This window comes from Eleutherodactylus coqui, chromosome 11 (genome assembly GCF_035609145.1).
Source record: "Eleutherodactylus coqui strain aEleCoq1 chromosome 11, aEleCoq1.hap1, whole genome shotgun sequence".
Lineage (NCBI taxonomy): Eukaryota > Metazoa > Chordata > Amphibia > Anura > Eleutherodactylidae > Eleutherodactylus > Eleutherodactylus coqui.
Genome location: NC_089847.1, coordinates 36,301,288 through 36,324,787, shown reverse-complemented (window position 1 = coordinate 36,324,787; position 23,500 = coordinate 36,301,288). Strand labels below are relative to the sequence as shown.

Sequence of the window (23,500 nt, the reverse complement as noted above, 5' to 3'; positions counted from 1 at the left end):
CGTGCAGGGTGAGGGTGCTGTGTGGCTGCGTGCAGGGTGAGGGCGCTGTATGTCTGCATGCAGGGTGAGGGCGCTGTATGTCTGCGTGCAGGGTGAGGGCGCTGTATGTCTGCGTGCAGGGTGAGGGCGCTGTATGTCTGCGTGCAGGGTGTGGGCGCTGTATAGCGGGGTGCAGGGTGGCGACGCTGTGTGATTGCGCCCCCCTTATCGTCAGAGGGAAGAATCATTTGCTGCTCCAGTGGATGAATGAGCGATCCTGGTTGTCAGGTCATGGTCACATGATCAGTACTTCCAGGATTACAGCCTTCATTCATTCAGAATTTTTGTTGCAGCAAATGGATAATGCTTGCTTCATTGCAGCATCTCTCTTTAGAGCTGGGGGGCGCTGTGTGGCTGGGCGCAGAGTGGGGGTGTTGTGTGGCGAGGTGCAGGGTGAGGGCGCTGTGTGGCTGCGTGCAGGGTGAGGGTGCTGTATGTCTGCGTGCAGGGTGAGGGCGCTGTATGTCTGCGTGCAGGGTGAGGGCGCTGTATGTCTGCGTGCAGGGTGAGGGCGCTGTATAGCGGGGTGCAGGGTGGCGACGCTGTGTGATTGCGCCCCCCTTATCGTCAGAGGGAAGAATCATTTGCTGCTCCAGTGGATGAATGAGCGATCCTGGTTGTCAGGTCATGGTCACATGATCAGTACTTCCAGGATTACAGCCTTCATTCATTCAGAATTTTTGTTGCAGCAAATGGATAATGCTTGCATCATGGCAGCATCTCTCTGGAGAGCTGGGGGGCTCTGTGTGGCTGTGCGCAAGAGTGGGGATGTAGTGTGGCGAGGTGCAGGGTGAGGGCGCTGTGTGGCTGCGTGCAGGGTAAGGGCGGTTCATGGCGGGGTGCAGGGTGGCGACGCTGTGTGATTGCGCCCCCCTTATCGTCAGAGGGAAGAATCATTTGCTGCTCCAGTGGATGAATGAGCGATCCTGGTTGTCAGGTCATGGTCACATGATCAGTACTTCCAGGATTACAGCCTTCATTCATTCAGAATTTTTGTTGCAGCAAATGGATAATGCTTGCTTCATTGCAGCATCTCTCTTTAGAGCTGGGGGGCGCTGTGTGGCTGGGCGCAGAGTGGGGGTGTTGTGTGGCGAGGTGCAGGGTGAGGGCGCTGTGTGGCTGCGTGCAGGGTGAGGGTGCTGTATGTCTGCGTGCAGGGTGAGGGCGCTGTATGTCTGCGTGCAGGGTGAGGGCGCTGTATGTCTGCGTGCAGGGTGAGGGCGCTGTATGTCTGCATGCAGGGTGAGGGCGCTGTATAGCGGGGTGCAGGGGGGTGGTGACGCTGTGTGATTGCGCCCCCCTTATCGTCAGAGGAAAGAATCATTTGCTGCTCCAGTGGATGAATGAGCGATCCTGGTTGTCAGGTCATGGTCACATGATCAGTACTTTCAGAATTACAGCCTTCATTCATTCAGAATTTTTGTTGCAGCAAATGGATAATGCTTGCTTCATTGCAGCATCTCTCTGTAGAGCTGGGGGGTGCTGTGTGGCTGGGGGCAGAGTGGGGATTTTGTGTGGCGAGGTACAGGGTGAGGGCGCTGTGTGGCGAGGTGCAGGGTGAGGGCGCTGTGTGGCTGCGTGCAGGGTGAGGGCGCTGTGTGGCTGCGTGCAGGGTGAGGGCGCTGTGTGGCTGCGTGCAAGGTGAGGGCGCTGTGTGGCTGCGTGCAGGGTGAGGGCGCTGTATAGCGGGGTGCAGGGTGGCGACGCTGTGTGATTGCGCCCCCCTTATCGTCAGAGGGAAGAATCATTTGCTGCTCCAGTGGATGAATGAGCGATCCTGGTTGTCAGGTCATGGTCACATGATCAGTACTTCCAGGATTACAGCCTTCATTCATTCAGAATTTTTGTTGCAGCAAATGGATAATGCTTGCATCATTGCAGCATCTCTCTGGAGAGCTGGGGGGCGCTGTGTGGCTGTGCGCAAGAGTGGGGATGTAGTGTGGCGAGGTGCAGGGTGAGGGCGCTGTGTGGCTGCGTGCAGGGTAAGGGCGGTTCATGGCGGGGTGCAGGGTGGCGACGCTGTGTGATTGCGCCCCCCTTATCGTCAGAGGGAAGAATCATTTGCTGCTCCAGTGGATGAATGAGCGATCCTGGTTGTCAGGTCATGGTCACATGATCAGTACTTCCAGGATTACAGCCTTCATTCATTCAGAATTTTTGTTGCAGCAAATGGATAATGCTTGCTTCATTGCAGCATCTCTCTTTAGAGCTGGGGGGCGCTGTGTGGCTGGGCGTAGAGTGGGGGTATTGTTTGGCGAGGTGCAGGGTGAGGGCGCTGTGTGGCTGCGTGCAGGGTGAGGGCGCTGTATGTCTGCGTGCAGGGTGAGGGCGCTGTATGTCTGCGTGCAGGGTGAGGGTGCTGTATGTCTGCGTGCAGGGTGAGGGCGCTGTATGTCTTCGTGCAGGGTGAGGGCGCTGTATGTCTTCGTGCAGGGTGAGGGCGCTGTATAGCGGGGTGCAGGGTGGCGACGCTGTGTGATTGCGCCCCCCTTATCGTCAGAGGGAAGAATCATTTGCTGCTCCAGTGGATGAATGAGCGATCCTGGTTGTCAGGTCATGGTCACATGATCAGTACTTCCAGGATTACAGCCTTCATTCATTCAGAATTTTTGTTGCAGCAAATGGATAATGCTTGCTTCATTGCAGCATCTCTCTTTAGAGCTGGGGGGCGCTGTGTGGCTGGGCGCAGAGTGGGGGTGTTGTGTGGCGAGGTGCAGGGTGAGGGCGCTGTGTGGCTACGTGCAGGGTGAGGGTGCTGTATGTCTGCGTGCAGGGTGAGGGTGCTGTATGTCTGCATGCAGGGTGAGGGCGCTGTATGTCTGCGTGCAGGGTGAGGGCGCTGTATAGCGGGGTGCAGGGTGGCGACGCTGTGTGATTGCGCCCCCCCTATCGTCAGAGGGAAGAATCATTTGCTGCTCCAGTGGATGAATGAGCGATCCTGGTTGTCAGGTCATGGTCACATGATCAGTACTTCCAGAATTACAGCGCTCATTCATTCAGAATTTTTGTTGCAGCAAATGGATAATGCTTGCTTCATTGCAGCATCTCTCTGTAGAGCTGGGGGGTGCTGTGTGGCTGGGCGTAGAGTGGGGATTTTGTGTGGCGAGGTACAGCGTGAGGGCGTTGTGTGGCGAGGTGCAGGGTAAGGGCGCTGTGTGGCTGCGTGCAGGGTGAGGGCGCTGTGTGGCTGCGTGCAGGGTGAGGGCGCTGTATAGCGGGGTGCAGGGTGGCGACGCTGTGTGATTGCGCCCCCCTTATCGTCAGAGGGAAGAATCATTTGCTGCTCCAGTGGATGAATGAGCGATCCTGGTTGTCAGGTCATGGTCACATGATCAGTACTTCCAGGATTACAGCCTTCATTCATTCAGAATTTTTGTTGCAGCAAATGGATAATGCTTGCATCATTGCAGCATCTCTCTGGAGAGCTGGGGGGCGCTGTGTGCAAGAGTGGGGATGTAGTGTGGCGAGGTGCAGGGTGAGGGCGCTGTGTGGCTGCGTGCAGGGTAAGGGCGGTTCATGGCGGGGTGCAGGGTGGCGACGCTGTGTGATTGCGCCCCCCTTATCGTCAGAGGGAAGAATCATTTGCTGCTCCAGTGGATGAATGAGCGATCCTGGTTGTCAGGTCATGGTCACATGATCAGTACTTCCAGGATTACAGCCTTCATTCATTCAGAATTTTTGTTGCAGCAAATGGATAATGCTTGCTTCATTGCAGCATCTCTCTGTAGAGCTGGGGGGCGCTGTGTGGCTGGTTGCAAAGTGGGGGTGCTGGGCATAGGGTGGGGGCAGGGTGGAGGCGCTTTTTGGCGGGGCGCTTTGACTGGATGCCATGAAGTCGGGTCTTGCTTACTGTCCGTCCAGGTTGGCCCGTTCCTTACGTGTATTGCCTGGTAGAGCGTCGTGTGACCCGAGTGGATGTTCTTCACGTTGTCCTGAGCGGCTCCTGACTTGTGTCCCGAGTGGATGTCCTTCATGTTGTCCTTTGCGGCTCCTGACTTCATATCCTGTGACAAGTTAAGAAAATAGCAGTAGGTTATGTGTTACTAGTGTTCTAATATCACCATGGTTACCAATCCACGTGTTCTGTTGATGGATCCTCCTGTGTGCGGCTCTTGTTCTTCCTGGACTGATAAGTGACTACACTACAGCACATCCCATAATGATGCCCACAGTATTGTGATGTCACCGTGTGTCCGGGACACTAGATTACGTCACTACTTGATACAATGTATATATATTACTGCTAGATAATTGTGAACATCGCACGTCCAAATGTAGCTTAATATGTTCCTTCACAATATAGGGGGCGCGGGTCATTGTACAGCAGACTTAGCGAATACCTTGATGTATAACAGTATATCCCAGCAGAATGTACAATGCAGAGCGATAGCGGATATACAGACCAGACCCGATATACGGAAGGGATGTAGGAGAGTAGAAAAAACGTTTGCTTTTCTTTCCAGAAGCAGCGACACTTTGGCCCGGTTGCTGTGCCTGATATTCACTCATTTGGTGCTGAGCTGCAATACCACACACAACCTACAGACAAAAGTAGCGCTATTTCAGGGGGAAAAAAGCAGATCCGTTTTTCTCTCTGGTTTAAACCAAAGCAATTAAAATGGTTACATTAATACATTACAGAAAACGGGTATTTCAGGAACAATGGTACAACATCCAAGCATTTTAAGCACATTGCAGGATCCGCTGTATGTCAGCAGCTCTGCAACTCCCGGAAAGTGGTGGTGTTACCTGTGCTGCATCCTCTCTCTTCGTTCTCGCCTCGTGATCTGAGCTCCAGGCTTTGCGTGCTGCAGGGTTATGTTGGAATGCGGTGATGTCACAATGCGGTGATGTCACAATGCGGTGATGTCACAATGCGGTGATGTCACAATGTTAGAATTCTCTCATCCGATGATGTCACAATAAGTGCTCCACAGGCCGCCATCTTGTTATATCGCAAATGATGATCATGAAAGGGGTCGCATCACCACATGGAAAGTGGATGGGACCATAAAGGTTGCGTATAAATCACACACAGCATTAACCCCTTAATGCTCCATGACGTACTGGTAAGTCATGGAGGTTTGGGGTTTGTATGGAATAGGTTCGGGGGCCGATCCTACTCCATACAATGCTGTCTGGTATAGCTGACACCCGCCTGCAACATGTTAACCCTTTAAATGCTCCGATCGAAGTTTGCAGATCCCTAAGTACTCTTTTGCACGAGCGTATATCGACCCGCCGTTTTCACGGTCGGCAGATATATGCTGTCATCTGATGTGTTGGATTCCAATGCATCAGATAACATGGCCGTATTTCCGCAATGTAAACGCGTTTGGCCAGCCAATATAGCGCCGGATGCTTTTATGTTGGGCCCAAAAGACAGTCCTGGAACTATCTTTTGGGCAAGAATATGTCGGCCGCTGCATGGGCTCATAGGGGAGCCAATAACAGCGGCTGGGGAAGGGAGGTGGGAGGGAGTGTAGCAGCGTGACTGCTAAACACCCTCCCTTTTTTCTCCTCCCCTCTGGTTGATTGTAATGGGAGGGGGCGGGGCAGAGCTAAGCGCTGCCCCTGTTGGCTTTCTCCCATTGCTGGCTGTGGACAAGGGGCGGGATGGGGCAGAGCTAAGCTACCACCCTCTCCCGCCCCCTTCCGTTGCAATCAGAGGTGATCCAGTGAGGGGGAGGGAAGAGGAAGGGGCGACGGCATGGCCGCCTCGGCGTATATGCGTCAGGGCCCATGCCGTCTGATCGGTCGCACAAACATTAAATTTGTGCGCCTATTCACGAGCTTTTACGCCCCAGATGGCAGCGTATATTGGCTGGCCGTGAAAACTGCGTCCGATATACGCTCGTGTGAATGAAGCCTCACGGTTACAATGGCAGCTGTAGGCCTTCTGCAGACTCTATTGCAGATTGCCTATGAAGCCATGCCTGTGATTTGTTCTCTGCCTGATCTTAAAAGGGGTTGTCCTTTCAAGTTTGCATTCATTATAATGTGTCCCCGTACCTACAGCATTGGTTTCCAATGTATTCATTACGTAAAAACGTTGCACTGGGATTAATAGGTCATCAGTGACTGAAAACGGTGACGATTTTATACACAGCTGGAAAAGATAGGTCTTGCTGCTATGGGAGCTGCAAAAAAGGGAGGGGGAGGGAGTTTAGCAGCGTCCAGCACTGGGAAAAGCTTACAGCTGCCACTATTTAACTATTACAAGTCATTCCGAAGATTTATGCCGACCGAGGGATTTCCAGGCTGCAGCATATTTTTCCACTAATACATCGCACCCGGCCGTGTGAATGGATGAGAAAACAGTAATTTTGGCCGTGACTCGATCACAGTTTTTCTTTATTCACGCGATTTTACGGCGAATGTGGGCGACCTTGAAAAGTATACGCCCAAGGCGTCATTTTCACGGGCGTTTTCACGCCCGTCCGAAAAACACGACCATCTGAGGCATTGTAATAGTGACCCCGTCAGTAGTAATAATGACCCCCACAGTAGTTTGAGTAGTAATAGTGACCCCCACAGTGGTTTGAATAGTAATAGTGATATCCACAGTGATCTCAATACTAATAGTGACCCCAATAGTACTCCAGCAGTTACAGTAACACACGCAGCAGCCCCAGTAGTAATAGTGACCCCCACAGCGGCCTCAGTAGTAATAGTGACCCCCACAGCAGCCCCAGCAGTAATAATGACCCCCACAGCAGCCACAGCAGTAATAGTGACTCTCACAGCAGCCCCAGCAGTAAAAGTGTCACTCATAGCAGACTCAGCACTAATTGTGTGCCTCACAGCAGACCCACCAGTAATAGTGACCCCCACAGTGGTTTGAGTAGTAATAGTGACACTCACAGTGGTCTCAGTACTAATAGTGACCCCCATAGTACTTCATCATTTATAGCGACCCCCCACCACGTCTCCAGTAGTAATAGTGACTCCCACAGCAGCCCCAGCAGTAATAATGACCCACACAGCAGCCACAACAGTAATAGTGACCCTCACAGCGGCCCCAGCAGTAATAGTTTCCCTGACAGCAGACCCAGCACTACCCTACAGTGGTTTGAGTAGTAATTGTGACACCCACAGTGATCTCAGTACTAATAGTCACCCCCATAGTACTCCAGCAGTTATAGTAACCCACACAGCAGCCTCAGTAGTAATAGTGACCCCCACAGCAGCCCCAGTAGAAATAGTGACCCCCACAGCGGCCCCAGCAGTAATAGGGACCCCCACAGCGGCCCCAGCAGTAATAGGGACCCCCACAGGAGCCCCAGCAGTAATAGGGACCCCCACAGGAGCCCCAGCAGTAATAGGGACCCCCACAGGAGCCCCAGTAATAATAGTGACCCCCACAGCAGCCACAGCAGTAACGGTGACCCTCACAGCGGTCCCAGCAGTAATAGTGTCCCTCACAGCAGAGCCTGCACTACCCCACAGTGGTTTGAGTAGTAATAGTGACACCCACAGTGGTCTCAGTGTTAATAGTGACCCCCATAGTACTTCATCAGTTATAGTGACCCCCACAGCAGCCACAACAGTAATAGTGACCCTCACAGTGGCCCCAGCAGTAATAGTGTCCCTCACAGCAGACCCAGCACTACCCTACAGTGGTTTGAGTAATAATTGTGACACCCACAGTGATTCCAGTACTAATAGTGACCCCCATAGTACTCCAGCAGTTATAGTAACCCACACAGCAGCCTCAGTAGTAATAGTGACCCCCACAGCGGCCCCAGTAGTAATAGTGACCCCCACAGCGGCACCAGTACTAATAGTGGCCCCCACAGTGGCCCCATTAGTAATAGTGACCCCCCACAGCGGCCCCAGTAGTAATAGTGACCCCCCACAGCAGCCCCAGCAGTAATATTGTCCCTCACAGCAGACCCAGCACTAATTGTGTGCCTCACCGCAGACCCACCAGTAATAGTGTCCCTTACAGCGACCCCAGTAATAATAGTGAACCCCACAGCGGTCCTAGCAGTAATCATATCCCTCAAAGCAGACCCAGCAGTAATAGTGTCCCTCACAGCGACCCCAGTAATAATAGTGAACCCAATAGCGCCCCCAGTAGTAATAGTGACCCACACAGCAGCCCAAGTAGTAATAGTAACCCCACTGTGGTCCCAGTAGTAATAATGCCCCCCACAGCAGCCCCAGCAGTAATCGTATCCCTCAAAGCAGACCCAGCAGTAATAGTGTCCCTCACAGCGACCCCAGTAATAATAGTGAACCCAATAGCGCCCCCAGTAGTAATAGTGACCCACACAGCAGCCCCAGTAGTAATAGTAACCCTACAGTGGTCCCAGTAGTAATAGTGTCCCCCACAGTGGCCCCAGCAGTAATACTGTCCCCCCCAGTAGTACTAGTGACCTCCACAATAGCCCCAGTATAAATAGTGTCCCCCACAGCAGCCCTAGTAGTAATAGTCACATCCACAGTGCCAAGCAGTAATACTGTTACTACTGGGGCCGATATATGGGACACTATTACTAATAGTATCCCCTATTTTAGCCCCCAATAATAATAGCACCCCCTGAGACCTATATACATACTTTCTTCTCCTCATAGAAGCGCTGCTGCTCCTCTTCCTGTTGCTGTTGTGGACGTCAGGGTGTGCGTCTCGACATCAACTCCCTCTGCTCTTGCAGAACCAAGGAGGAGATGTCAGGGGAGAAGGATCCCGGGAGCACACTGACGTCACAGTGTGCGCCAGGATCAGTGCCACTGAGTGAATACCGGCCGAGAAGTTGCGGCACCCCGGGTAGTATTCGCTACCGAGGTGAGCAGCAGCTGACAGCGTGCGTGCCAGCAGGGAGGGCTCTGTGTGCCGCCTCTGGCACACGTGTCATAGGTTCGCCACCACTGCTATAGGACACTTTATTATGTTTGCACATAAGGATCGCAAATTTTTAAAAAATTACTCAGACGACACCTTTTAATGGACGCCCGGAATTTCCTCTTCACTCTTGGTAATGAGGTTTTGCAGAATATTATAAAGAATATTCACCCCCTCCAGTAACAATATGAAGAATATTAGAAGTCCCCCCCCCCCCTGAGTTGTGTGACTTGTTGATGGATCCTCCTGTGTGCGGCTCTTGTTCTTCCTGGACTGATAAGTGACTACACTACAGCACATCCCATAATGATGCCCACAGTATTGTGATGTCACCGTGTGTCCGGGACACTAGATTACGTCACTACTTGATACAATGTATATATATTACTGCTAGATAATTGTGAACATCGCACGTCCAAATGTAGCTTAATATGTTCCTTCACAATATAGGGGGCGCGGGTCATTGTACAGCAGACTTAGCGAATACCTTGATGTATAACAGTATATCCCAGCAGAATGTACAATGCAGAGCGATAGCGGATATACAGACCAGACCCGATATACGGAAGGGATGTAGGAGAGTAGAAAAAACGTTTGCTTTTCTTTCCAGAAGCAGCGACACTTTGGCCCGGTTGCTGTGCCTGATATTCACTCATTTGGTGCTGAGCTGCAATACCACACACAACCTACAGACAAAAGTAGCGCTATTTCAGGGGGAAAAAAGCAGATCCGTTTTTCTCTCTGGTTTAAACCAAAGCAATTAAAATGGTTACATTAATACATTACAGAAAACGGGTATTTCAGGAACATATGTACAACATCCAAGCATTTAAAGCACATTGCAGGATCCGCTGTATGTCAGCAGCTCTGCAACTCCCGGAAAGTGGTGGTGTTACCTGTGCTGCATCCTCTCTCTTCGTTCTCGCCTCGTGATCTGTGCTCCAGGCTTTGCGTGCTGCAGGGTTATGTTGGAATGCGGTGATGTCACAATGCGGTGATGTCACAATGCGGTGATGTCACAATGTTAGAATTCTCTCATCCGATGATGTCACAATAAGTGCTCCACAGGCCGCCATCTTGTTATATCGCAAATGATGATCATGAAAGGGGTCGCATCACCACATGGAAAGTGCATGGGACCATAAAGGTTGCGTATAAATCACACACAGCATTAACCCCTTAATGCTCCATGACGTACTGGTAAGTCATGGAGGTTTGGGGTTTGTATGGAATAGGTTCGGGGTCCGATTCTACTCCATACAATGCTGTCTGGTATAGCTGACACCCGCCTGCAACATGTTAACCCTTTAAATGCTCCGATCGAAGTTTGCAGATCCCTAAGTACTCTTTTGCACGAGCGTATATCGACCCGCCGTTTTCACGGTCGGCAGATATACGCTGTCATCTGATGTGTTGGATTCCAATGCATCAGATAACATGGCCGTATTTCCGCAATGTAAACGCGTTTGGCCAGCCAATATAGCGCCGGATGCTTTTATGTTGGGCCCAAAAGACAGTCCTGGAACTATCTTTTGGGCAAGAATATGTCGGCCGCTGCATGGGCTCATAGGGGAGCCAATAACAGCGGCTGGGGAAGGGAGGTGGGAGGGAGTGTAGCAGCGTGACTGCTAAACACCCTCCCTTTTTTCTCCTCCCCTCTGGTTGATTGTAATGGGAGGGGGCGGGGCAGAGCTAAGCGCCGCCTCTGTTGGCTTTCTCCCATTGCTGGCTGTGGACAAGGGACGGGATGGGGCAGAGCTAAACTACCACCCTCTCCCGCCCCCTTCCGTTGCAATCAGAGGTGATCCAGTGAGGGGGAGGGAAGAGGAAGGGGCGACGGCATGGCCGCCTCGGCGTATATGCGTCAGGGCCCATGCCGTCTGATCGGTCGCACAAACATTAAATTTGTGCGCCTATTCACGAGCTTTTACGCCCCAGATGGCAGCGTATATTGGCTGGCCGTGAAAACTGCGTCCGATATACACTCGTGTGAATGAAGCCTCATGGTTACAATGGCAGCTGTAGGCCTTCTGCAGACTCTATTGCAGATTGCCTATGAAGCCATGCCTGTGATTTGTTCTCTGCCTGATCTTAAAAGGGGTTGTCCTTTCAAGTTTGCATTCATTATAATGTGTCCCCGTACCTACAGCATTGGTTTCCAATGTATTCATTACGTAAAAACGTTGCACTGGGATTAATAGGTCATCAGTGACTGAAAACGGTGACGATTTTATACACAGCTGGAAAAGATAGGTCTTGCTGCTATGGGAGCTGCAAAAAAGGGAGGGGGAGGGAGTTTAGCAGCGTCCAGCACTGGGAAAAGCTTACAGCTGCCACTATTTAACTATTACAAGTCATTCCGAAGATTTATGCCGACCGAGGGATTTCCAGGCTGCAGCATATTTTTCCACTAATACATCGCACCCGGCCGTGTGAATGGATGAGAAAACAGTAATTTTGGCCGTGACTCGATCACAGTTTTTCTTTATTCACGCGATTTTACGGCGAATGTGGGCTACCTTGAAAAGTATACGCCCAAGGCGTCATTTTCACGGGCGTTTTCACGCCCGTCCGAAAAACACGACCATCTGAGGCATTGTAATAGTGACCCCGTCAGTAGTAATAATGACCCCCACAGTAGTTTGAGTAGTAATAGTGACCCCCACAGTGGTTTGAATAGTAATAGTGATATCCACAGTGATCTCAATACTAATAGTGACCCCAATAGTACTCCAGCAGTTACAGTAACACACGCAGCAGCCCCAGTAGTAATAGTGACCCCCACAGCGGCCTCAGTAGTAATAGTGACCCCCACAGCAGCCCCAGCAGTAATAATGACCCCCACAGCAGCTACAGCATTAATAGTGACTCTCACAGCAGCCCCAGCAGTAAAAGTGTCACTAATAGCAGACTCAGCACTAATTGTGTGCCTCACAGCAGACCCACCAGTAATAGTGACCCCCACAGTGGTTTGAGTAGTAATAGTGACACTCACAGTGGTCTCAGTACTAATAGTGACCCCCATAGTACTTCATCATTTATAGCGACCCCCCACCACGTCTCCAGTAGTAATAGTGACTCCCACAGCAGCCCCAGCAGTAATAATGACCCCCACAGCAGTCACAACAGTAATAGTGACCCTCACAGCGGCCCCAGCAGTAATAGTTTCCCTGACAGCAGACCCAGCACTACCCTACAGTGGTTTGAGTAGTAATTGTGACACCCACAGTGATCTCAGTACTAATAGTGACCCCCATAGTACTCCAGCAGTTATAGTAACCCACACAGCAGCCTCAGTAGTAATAGTGACCCCCACAGCAGCCCCAGTAGTAATAGTGACCCCCCACAGCGGCCCCAGCAGTAATAGGGACCCCCACAGCGGCCCCAGCAGTAATAGGGACCCCCACAGGAGCCCCAGCAGTAATAGGGACCCCCACAGGAGCCCCAGCAGTAATAGGGACCCCCACAGGAGCCCCAGTAATAATAGTGACCCCCACAGCAGCCACAGCAGTAATGGTGACCCTCACAGCGGTCCCAGCAGTAATAGTGTCCCTCACAGCAGAGCCTGCACTACCCCACAGTGGTTTGAGTAGTAATAGTGACACCCACAGTGGTCTCAGTGTTAATAGTGACCCCCATAGTACTTCATCAGTTATAGTGACCCCCACAGCAGCCACAACAGTAATAGTGACCCTCACAGTGGCCCCAGCAGTAATAGTGTCCCTCACAGCAGACCCAGCACTACCCTACAGTGGTTTGAGTAATAATTGTGACACCCACAGTGATTCCAGTACTAATAGTGACCCCCATAGTACTCCAGCAGTTATAGTAACCCACACAGCAGCCTCAGTAGTAATAGTGACCCCCACAGCGGCCCCAGTAGTAATAGTGACCCCCACAGCGGCACCAGTACTAATAGTGGCCCCCACAGTGGCCCCATTAGTAATAGTGACCCCCCACAGCGGCCCCAGTAGTAATAGTGACCCCCCACAGCAGCCCCAGCAGTAATATTGTCCCTCACAGCAGACCCAGCACTAATTGTGTGCCTCACCGCAGACCCACCAGTAATAGTGTCCCTTACAGCGACCCCAGTAATAATAGTGAACCCCACAGCGGTCCTAGCAGTAATCATATCCCTCAAAGCAGACCCAGCAGTAATAGTGTCCCTCACAGCGACCCCAGTAATAATAGTGAACCCAATAGCGCCCCCAGTAGTAATAGTGACCCACACAGCAGCCCAAGTAGTAATAGTAACCCCACTGTGGTCCCAGTAGTAATAATGCCCCCCACAGCAGCCCCAGCAGTAATCGTATCCCTCAAAGCAGACCCAGCAGTAATAGTGTCCCTCACAGCGACCCCAGTAATAATAGTGAACCCAATAGCGCCCCCAGTAGTAATAGTGACCCACACAGCAGCCCCAGTAGTAATAGTAACCCTACAGTGGTCCCAGTAGTAATAGTGTCCCCCACAGTGGCCCCAGCAGTAATACTGTCCCCCCCAGTAGTACTAGTGACCTCCACAATAGCCCCAGTATAAATAGTGTCCCCCACAGCAGCCCTAGTAGTAATAGTCACATCCACAGTGCCAAGCAGTAATACTGTTACTACTGGGGCCGATATAGGGGACACTATTACTAATAGTATCCCCTATTTTAGCCCCCAATAATAATAGCACCCCCTGAGACCTATATACATACTTTCTTCTCCTCATAGAAGCGCTGCTGCTCCTCTTCCTGTTGCTGTTGTGGACGTCAGGGTGTGCGTCTCGACATCAACTCCCTCTGCTCTTGCAGAACCAAGGAGGAGATGTCAGGGGAGAAGGATCCCGGGAGCACACTGACGTCACAGTGTGCGCCAGGATCAGTGCCACTGAGTGAATACCGGCCGAGAAGTTGCGGCACCCCGGGTAGTATTCGCTACCGAGGTGAGCAGCAGCTGACAGCATGCGTGCCAGCAGGGAGGGCTCTGTGTGCCGCCTCTGGCACACGTGTCATAGGTTCGCCACCACTGCTATAGGACACTTTATTATGTTTGCACATAAGGATCGCAAATTTTTAAAAAATTACTCAGACGACACCTTTTAATGGACGCCCGGAATTTCCTCTTCACTCTTGGTAATGAGGTTTTGCAGAATATTATAAAGAATATTCACCCCCTCCAGTAACAATATGAAGAATATTAGAAGTCCCCCCCCCCCCCCCTGAGTTGTGTGACTTGTATAAGGATACAGTGTACAAGCCTCATGATTTTATAGACCACTGTCACAGAAGCCTTGGTGACGTCTGATGTCCCCATACAGTGTTTGTGTGTGTGTGGGTGTGTTTGTGGGGGGCACTATCCATATATTATGTACTGTTCACCTAAAACTATTCTGTCTCCTCTCTAACTTATAGGCTTCTGGACTCGGTTCCATGAAACCCAATGTTCTGTTTTTAGGATATAAGAAGAACTGACAATCATCTCACCCAAGAAATATTGAAAGTTATGTGGCCATCCTGCAGTACGTATGAAGATCTGCCTTCTTCTATCGCGATTTGTTTTATTTTTCTGATGAAGATTTAAGCAAACAGATCTGGGGTTGTAATGGCTGCATTAAAAGGATTCATCAAAAATAGATAACTTAGGTTCTATTTGCATCAGTTTCTTATCTGTTTTTTAGGGCTCGTTCACATCGCTATTTTTTAGTTCAGGTTTGCATTTTTGTCAGAGGAGCTACAAAACAGAAAAACAGCGATTCTTTTTTAAGTCCCGTTGATTTCAGTGGGAGCTCTTGGACTTCAGTTATGCTCATTTCAATTCCAATCCATTTAATTTTCCTTCTTTTTTTTTGCGGAAGCAATAGCGCAAAAACGAAAATCAGACAGACCCATTTTTTAATGTTATAGGCAATGGGTGATAGAACTGAACGGAAACGGCTTTAGTTTGATTCCGTTTTCTGTCCATTTCATTGTACTATTTAATTGATTTGTCTACTGGATGCATTTAAGTTTTGTTTAAATTCTGTTTTGCTATCTGTTCCATTAAAAAATAATAATAATAATTTGCGCACCCGCCATTCGGGACAACGGCAGCATTACAAGCTCTCCCATTGAAAGCAATGGGAGAAACTCTGTGATTCCCCTGCCGCAGCTGATAGCCGCAGCAGAGGATTGCTTCTTCTCTGAAGTGATGTGAGGCTGTTTTGCCATGAAAACGCCTCGCATTCTCTAGGAATTCCCATGGTTCAGAGGGTGACATGGAGGCGGGATTCAGGGCGCTGTATTGCACTTGCCCGTGTGAAGTTTGCCTTAGGTCGGCATCACGCGGGCTTATTTGCATACTCCATACGCAAAGAACAGAGCCCATTGATTTCAATGGGTCCGTTCACATGTGCGTATTTTCCTGTGCTTTTTGGTTGCGCAAAAAAAAGCCCAGCATGCTCTATTTTCCAAAAATCTTCATTGAGGTCAATGAAGGTGCGCAAATGTTTGCAAAGTACGCCAGGAGATGCGTGAAACACTACGTAATTGTAAAAAAGAACACATCTGGAGCTTATTAGGCTAATAAACTATTTTGATCACTGAACACAAATGCACATCACCTGCGCATTGAAGAAGTACAGTACAATAAGCCGATGAATGTAAAAAAGTTCCACAAAAACGCTGCGCCCATGCACGCACAAATGCACATAAACCCGTGTGACGCCCGCCTTAGTTTAAGTCATGATTGAAAAAAAAATAATAAAATAAACGTAGTTTAGCATAACTCCAGTTGCAGGTATATGTGTCAATTCTTTCTAATCTGTTTAGAATATACTTGCAGCATTTCTTAATTACTATTTTATGCTAATGTTATGGTTTTCAATCCTTACAATAATATATTTATCCTATTGGACTCTTTGTTTTATAAACCTTATTTGCAATGTTTTTATACTCAAGCATAAACTTTAACAATAAAATGTACAGTACCAGCTCTGACCATTAGGTGGCAGATACTTTTCACTACAATGTACTCGACTTGCACTGAATGGCCACTCTAGTAGACATCCCCATCTAGTACTATGTTGAACTTCCTTTGGCCTTGAGATGTGCAGTCATTCTAGGTGTTCTGCAGTGATATTGGGCAGGAAGCTTCTTGTAGCTGCTGCAAATTAGATGGAGATGCAGAAATGCTCCCAACACTTGACAGGAAGGGTTTATCGATTCATGCTGCTTCCTGACCCTCCATCAGCTCGGTGCAACAGAAATCTGGATCTAGTTGACCAGGTGATATTTTTCCATTGCTCAATTATCCAGGTTTTGCGCTCTTTTGCCCCCCTGGAGTCTCGCTTTTCTGTCACTCTTAGACAGCAATGGCGCTGGAACCCTTCTGTTACTAGCGCATCTGTGTTAAGGAACACTGGGGCACATGTTCGTCTTTATAGGCATTCACGGCAGCTCTGGGCGCTTTCAGAAGGCTGCCATGACATCCGGACAACGCATTGTGATCTCACGGTTAACAGCCACATTCGGAGTTATCTCCACCTGCGGCCGTTGTGGGCAGGTTTTAGCCCGCTCCATATACAGTCATCCAATGTACATGTATGGTGCACGCCAGGAAGGGGTTAAGCAGCACTACATAAGAAAACTATATCAATGTGGTATTCCCATAATTGTATTGACCCGCAAAAAGATAACCTGTCAATTTTACTGCATTGTAAATGCTATAAAAGCAAAATATCCCTAAAAATTGCGCAGTTGCATTTTTTTTGTTTCACCCCACAAAAATTCTTCAAAGCTTTGTAATGTATTAAATGGTACAATAAAAAAGCATCCCCCCCACAAAAAGCAAACTCACATGTAGATATAAAAAAGTTATGACTTTTTTTTTTAGGAGTAGGAAGGAAAAAATGAAGATGAAAAAAAATCAAAAAGAGCTGTAGTGGGAAGGGGTTAATAGTAATGATGATCATTAATAATGGCATTCATACTAAGTAGTTATATGTATTATGGGGACAGTTATCAATGTCTCCAGCATCTGCAGTCGATGGAGAACACCATAATAGCCTTTTCCAGTTGTCTCAACTACTCCTTAGTGATCTTGGTTCTGAAAGGGAACTGGTCACCAACTACGTTATGGGGCTCTAAGATGAGGTAATGGGGAGAGCGGGGAGCTGTGTCTGATACTTAGTGGGTGCTCCGTTCCTGCACAGTGTCCCCGTGAAGTTGGCACACGGCTGTCTGAAAAGTCATGCTTTTCTATAGAGATGAATGGGAGAGCACCTGCACAGAGACGGCTGAAAAGAGCCCTCCTGCATACGCATGCCAACTTCATGGGGACACAGCGCAGTAATGGAGCACCGGTATGTATTAAACACAGCTTCCTGGAGTCTCCATTCCCTACCCTTTGGGGGGCTCAAAGGTGATGACTGGTTCCCTTTAAAACAATCTCTGAATAAGCAATCCACTGTGGATTGTGCCTGCTGAGGATGAAGGATGGTCTGAACATGTCCCGTGTCATGCAAGCTCATAGTAAGTGCAATCTCATATGTCTGCCTCTCTATAACATTAACCCGATGTAGTAACAAGCTCATATTGCTCCATGTAGTAAATCCCGTGTACCAACAAATGGAGGAACCACATCTGAAAACCAGCGCTGAAAACAGTGCAGACTGCTTGCCTCAAGGAACATGTAAGTGCCCAGTGTGCTTTAGAAGTACTGTTGTAGCAATGGGATGCCCATCAGTTGTAACAGACTGTGAATGTTATATGAAGGTTACAGTAAATACTATATGGACCATAGGCAAAGACAATAGAGTGTCATTAAACCACTCCTTCACAGTTACATATTAAACTAGTTATGACTGATCACATGATAGTGACATCCATCACAGGTCCTGTCAGCACACGAGGTGTCATTTATTGGAGTCTCCACACAGGTGTGCAGCTCTCTCACAACCAGCTACAAACTTCTAGACTGACTACTGCTGTATCCATAGCAACTGAGGCAGCAGGGGTTTGTGGGGGATGTAGGCCACCCATAATCCCTCATTCAGTGCAGAAGGATAAAGGACCTGTGATGACATCATGCGATCACAGGTGCTGTCAGCACACAGCTGCTGTCAGGCTCTGCATGTAACTCACACAGCATGCATGGACTCACAAACAAGTGGTCATTAGCACTTTGATTAAAAGGGTTGTTCAGTTGTAAACTGTTGATTGCCTATCTTCAGAATAGGTCATCACCCAGGACCCTCACCAATCAGCAGTTCTTTGGACGAGTGTGTTTGTACACAGGGCGGATTTGTACAGGAAGTAGACAGCTCTGTTCCTAATACAGTGGCCAGCCTTGGTATTACAGGCAAAGTTTTCATTGAAGTGAATAGGAACTTGGCCTGCAATACCAATCACGGCCACTACAGTGGGAACTGAGCTGTCTAGTTCCTGAACAAATAAGCTCCATGCATGAGTGCAGTAGCCCAAAGAGCAACTGATTGGTGGGGGTCCTAGATGACGCATCCCTGCTTATCTACTATTGATAACCTATCCTGAGGAAAGTCAATCAAGAGTTTACAACTGAACCGCTTTAAGACCAGAGTGTTTCGTTCCTAAAGGACCAGACACTTTTTAAGCAATTTTTTATGCATGTGGTGGTTTCATGGCCCCACTTTTTTTTTCTTGGGCTGCCAAAATTCTCCGTACTTTGTTTTTTGGGACATACGAGGTTTTTTTAACATCTTTTTTTTTACTGATTTTTCTTTTGTTTTATTAGGGGTAATGTATACAAGAAGTAAAAAAAAGAGGTTCTTTAAAATGCATAGTTTTTACTTATGCATATTTATGACAAAGTGAAAACACAACGTTAGAAATCTTTATATTTTTTTCTGAAAAAATTACATATTGCATTGACATAAGTATTCAGACCCTTTAAATTTAGTTCTGGGGGCTTCCCATTTCTCTTGATCATCTTTAAGAGGTTTCTACACCATGATTTGAGTCACCTGTGGTAAATTTAGTTGTTTGGACATCATTTTAAAAGACACACCCGTTTCTATATAAGGTCTCACCGCTCACAATGCATATCAGAGCCAAAATCAAGCCATGAGGAGGAAAGAACTGCCTGTAGAGCTCAGAAGCAGGATTGTGTGGAGGTAAAGATTTGGAGAAGCTACAACAAATTTCTGCTGCACTGAAAGTTCCCAAGAGCTCAGCGGTCTCCATAATTGGAAGAAGTTTGGAACAACCAGGACTCTTCCTACAGCTGCCGACCCACCAAACTAAGTAATTAGGGAAGAAGAGCCTTAGTAAGAGAGGAGATCCAAGAACCCAATGGTCACTCTGGCTGACCGTCAAAGATCCTGTGTGCAGATTGGAGAAACTTCCAGAAAGCCAACCATTACCGCAGCCTCCGCCAATCTGGGTATAATGGCAGAGTGACCAGAAAGAAGCCTCTCCTCAGTAAAAGAGACATGAAAGCCTGTCTGCAGTTTACCAGAAAGCACCTAAAGGACTCTCAGACTGTGAGAAACAAGATTCTCTGGTCTGATGAAACCAAGATTAAACTTTTTGGTCTCAATTCTAAGCATTATGTCTGGAGGAAACCAGGCGCCGCTCATAACCTGCCCAATACCATCCCTACAGTGAGGCCTGGTGGTGGAGCATCATGCTGGAGGACAGGGAGACCGGTCAGGGTGGATGGAAAGCTGAATGGAGCAAAGTGCAGAGATATTCTTTATGAAAACCTGATGCAGAGTGCAGATGGAGCAGAAGGTTCACCTTCCAACAAAAAAAAACACAGGAGCGGGGACAACTCTGTGAATGTCCTTGAGTGGCCCAACCAGGGTTCTGACTTGTACCCAATCCACCATCTCTAGAGAAACCTGAAAATGGCTCAACAGATGACAACCTGACAGAGCTTGAGAGGATCTGTAGGGAAGATTGGCATGGTAGCATCATACCCAAGAAGATTGGAGGCTGTAATCGCTGCCAAAGGTGCTTTAACTAAATACCGAGCGCAGGGTCTAAATACTTAAGTCAATGCAAAATATTAGTATTTCGTTTTTAAAAAGCGCATAAAATGTTTTAACATTCTGTTGTCACTTTGTCATTATGGGGTACCGACTGCAGAATGAGGGGGAAAACTGGATTTCTCTTTACATTTGCACAAGGCCACAACATAACAAAATGTAAAAAAATGAAAGGGTCAGAAGACGTTCTGAATGCATTGCAAGGTATTGTGGGGTCATAAGAGGGTTTCGGTTGGGTAATTTGTGGCATCACAACTTTCCTGTGACATGACAACTAGTGTCAGGTGAGCTAAGGGGCAGACATCCCATTGTTATCGTATGCTGTACTTTCACAGGGGGCGCTGTTGTCGGCGCCCACCTCTGCACTCAGCCAAGCCTGCAATGTTTATAGGGTGGTCCGGACGATAGTTACTACTTGGGAACATCCCCATACTCCCTCGGTACACATCTCTGCAGCACTTTCTAGGCTGCCAGCCATCATAAGTGACACTAATCTTGGCAGATGACATCATTATCTTGTGACAATAAGTAAGCACTATTATAATAACTTGTACGCTTTGTGACTTGCAGTGGATCCAGAAGCTGTTACCGTCGAGCAGCAGGCCAGCACTGTTTTCCAGATTAACCAAGGAAAGAAAACAATAGATATTTACTGGCTCTTTGATGATGGAGGTATATAGAGTATATAGGGCCAGTAAAAAGGCCTGCGATTATTACCTTATTAACCCCTTCCAGTACAAGAAAGTATACATATGTCCTGGGTTGGAAGGGATTCTCACAAAATGAATGACATACCATCCACAGCAGGAGCTTGCCTCTCGCTGCATCAATGAGAACACTGATCCCCACCATTAACCCCTTACATGCCATGATCAATGTTGATTGCAGCATGTATGGCCTTAATATAGCAAGGCAGCTCCCTTTGTGATGTCATTGGCTCTCTGCCATAAAATAGCGGAGGGTCAATGGGTTGCATGCGACTAACACAGTTCTCCAGGTTTGCCATTTCTTTTAATGTAGAAGAATAGCGATAATACACAGCAGTGCAGAAGTGCTGCAGTGTATCATCTGAGTGATCATAAGATCACAAGTTCAAGTTGAGTAAAGGGTCATAAAAAAGTGAAACAACATAAAAAGATTTACTCATACAATAAATTGAAAACACTTTTTATCCCACACAGCAAACACTTAAAAAAAAAAAGTTGGAAAAATCGAGACAAAAAACTGAAAATTGATCAAAAAATAATATGTACCCCAAAATGGTACCAATAAAAGCAGCTTGTCACACAAAAAACAAACAAGCCCTCACATCTCTTCATCCATAGAAAAATTATGGGTCTTTGAATGCAGCAATGTAAAAATAAAATTTTTAAAAAATAAGGGTTCTATTGTAAAACAAAAGTGAAAAAAAAAATCTCTATATATAATTTTGGTATCGTTGTAAGGGCTCAAACACACAATCATATGCGTAAAATGCTGCGTGAGTCTCTTCCTTTGGGTGCATTCAGACGACCGTATATCGGACCCCCTCTCCGCCCCTCTGCGCTACTTGCAATGAGAGCAGGTGGGACGGGGCGGGGCTAAGTTTCATGAATTTGCTCCGCCCCCGCCCCGCCTCTCCTCATTGAAAATAGTGCGGGGGGGTGGGGGTGGAGAGGAGGCAGAGAGGGGGCGGGAGCTCAGAGCACTGCTCCTGGCTCTTCCATCCTCCTCCCCCTGCAGAGAGAGACGCCGTATATCGGCCGGCGTGAATACCCGGCCGATATACGGTTGTCTGAATGCACCCTTAATCTGAGGATAAAGCAGTGCTTTAGCAGTTTGTGCTAGGGCCCATAAGCCAGCAGAGAGCCGGCTACCGCCGCGCCTGGCAGTGAGTATCTCACATTCGTGGTCATGTGCAGCATATCTTGTTTCTTTCTTTTTTTACCAAAAAATCCCTGCTGTGTTTCATAGCGGGGTTGCGTATGTATTGTCACCCATAAGCGATGTATTGCGTATGGACAGCATTGCATACGCTGCCCATTCAAAAGTATCAGGCTCTCACTTCATAATGCGCAGTGAAATAGTGCACGCTGCTATCTTTTTCACATGGGTATCTCCATGCAGTGTTTATACGCTAATGTGAATCGATCAATGAAAATCCACTTACTTTCATTGACTCCATTCACCGTGTATCACACGACCATGCATCATGCGCGTAATACGTGATGAAAACACAATCATGTAAATGAGCCCTTATTGTACTGACCCACAGAAAATGTTATCCTGTCAGTTATACCGTATAGTGAATGTTATTTTACAAATTGGCAGAATTGATGTTTTTTCACCCTGCCCTCCAAAATATCAAATATCAAAAGTTGTACAATGCATTATATATACCCCAAACTGGTACCAATAAAAACTACAGCTCGCTACATAGTGAGCTGTATGGTTATGTTGATGGGAAATGTGGCGATGAAAATCCTAAAATATTGTCACATCCTGGGGTCCACAGTAGGCCGCACCACTATGGGGTTAAAGGAAAAATTAAATATTCAAAATTAGTCTAAGTCCCGTTACTCTCCGTTATGGCTCTCCTCACCAACCCCTTTCCTATGGCTGGTGTGAACCCAGGGGGTCGCACAAGGCTGAGAGGACTGGCCTAAAGGATAGGCTGCCGCCCCTCCTACAAGGTATAGAGAATGGATAAGTGTAATACGTGGTTTAATAGCCTTCTCTTCCTGGCAGGACTGACTCTACTGATCCCTTACCTGCTGACTCGTAAAAAGAGATGGGAGAAAGTTAAAATCCGAGTTTTTGTGGGAGGACAGATCAACAGGATGGACGAAGAGCGCAAAGCATGAGAATGTCATATACTGTTTGAGATACATAGCCTTCATATAATAAACTGGAATGGATCACATTCTGAGAAAATCTGCTTTTCAAGAAACTCTATATGCCTGTTGATAAATTGATATTGGAGTTGGAGACGCTGTCATCTGTCCTGACATCTCTGCTTTAGCACCTTTATACTGCACTCTCTGAGGGCAGCATTATGTAGTCGCCGGCTCGCTGACTGCAGTGATCCGTCGTCTTTTGTATGGGTTAATTAGTTTGTCAGAAACTTGTATTTTATCAGTAGCAGCCACACATAGGGGAATACAGGAAGTAGTCCTCTATATTCATGAGCTGCAGGCTAGTCCCACCAACCTCACCCTCCAACCACAGGTTGACAGCTATCTGCATATTACTGTGCACAGGAAAGACAAATAGGAAAAACGAGGCGCTCAGACTGTGGAAATGGCATCAGGTGTATAATAAAGACATAGTGACAAGTCAGACTTACTTACACCAAAAGGGTGAAGACGCTACTTGCGCTAATCACCCTATAAAAATCCTAGCAGGCTCTCACCAAGACCACCAGAAGCTCCAAGGATCAATAAAAACTATTTATTATGCTAGCGCATTTAGGGGGTACATTAAAACATCCCCCTTTTTCAGAAGCAATAATGACATATAATTGAATAAACATAATAAACAGTATGACGCAGCTATAGATAAATCACTAATAGAAACCCACTCTTCCTTCCTTCTCATGTCCGAATCAGCATCGGAAGTGATGTAGTCAAGACCTCCTGGCCAACACCAATC

General features: G+C 47.9%; 1 protein-coding gene across 1 annotated transcript; it reads left to right on the top strand.

The window, feature by feature from the left end:
* Window positions 1–17,312: 17,312 nt before the first annotated feature.
* On the top strand, window positions 17,313–22,713 carry LOC136582629 (solute carrier family 12 member 3-like). Its single transcript, XM_066583799.1, has 4 exons — window positions 17,313–17,375; window positions 17,452–17,535; window positions 20,441–20,542; window positions 22,598–22,713. The coding sequence occupies exons 1-4, from the start codon at window positions 17,333–17,335 to the stop codon at window positions 22,711–22,713; spliced, it is 345 nt and encodes a 114-aa protein (XP_066439896.1). The 5' UTR covers window positions 17,313–17,332.
* The last annotated feature ends 787 nt before the right edge of the window (window positions 22,714–23,500 follow it).

Bases quoted from the DNA above. Each gene is read 5' to 3' on its own strand.
- LOC136582629 (XM_066583799.1), top strand. From the start codon at position 17,333: ATGAAGGATGGTCTGAACATGTCCCGTGTCATGCAAGCTCATA. The intron at 17,536-20,440 runs GTAAGTGCCCAG...TGTGACTTGCAG, and splicing joins CTGCTTGCCTCAAGGAACAT to TGGATCCAGAAGCTGTTACC. The intron at 20,543-22,597 runs GTATATAGAGTA...TCTTCCTGGCAG, and splicing joins CTGGCTCTTTGATGATGGAG to GACTGACTCTACTGATCCCT.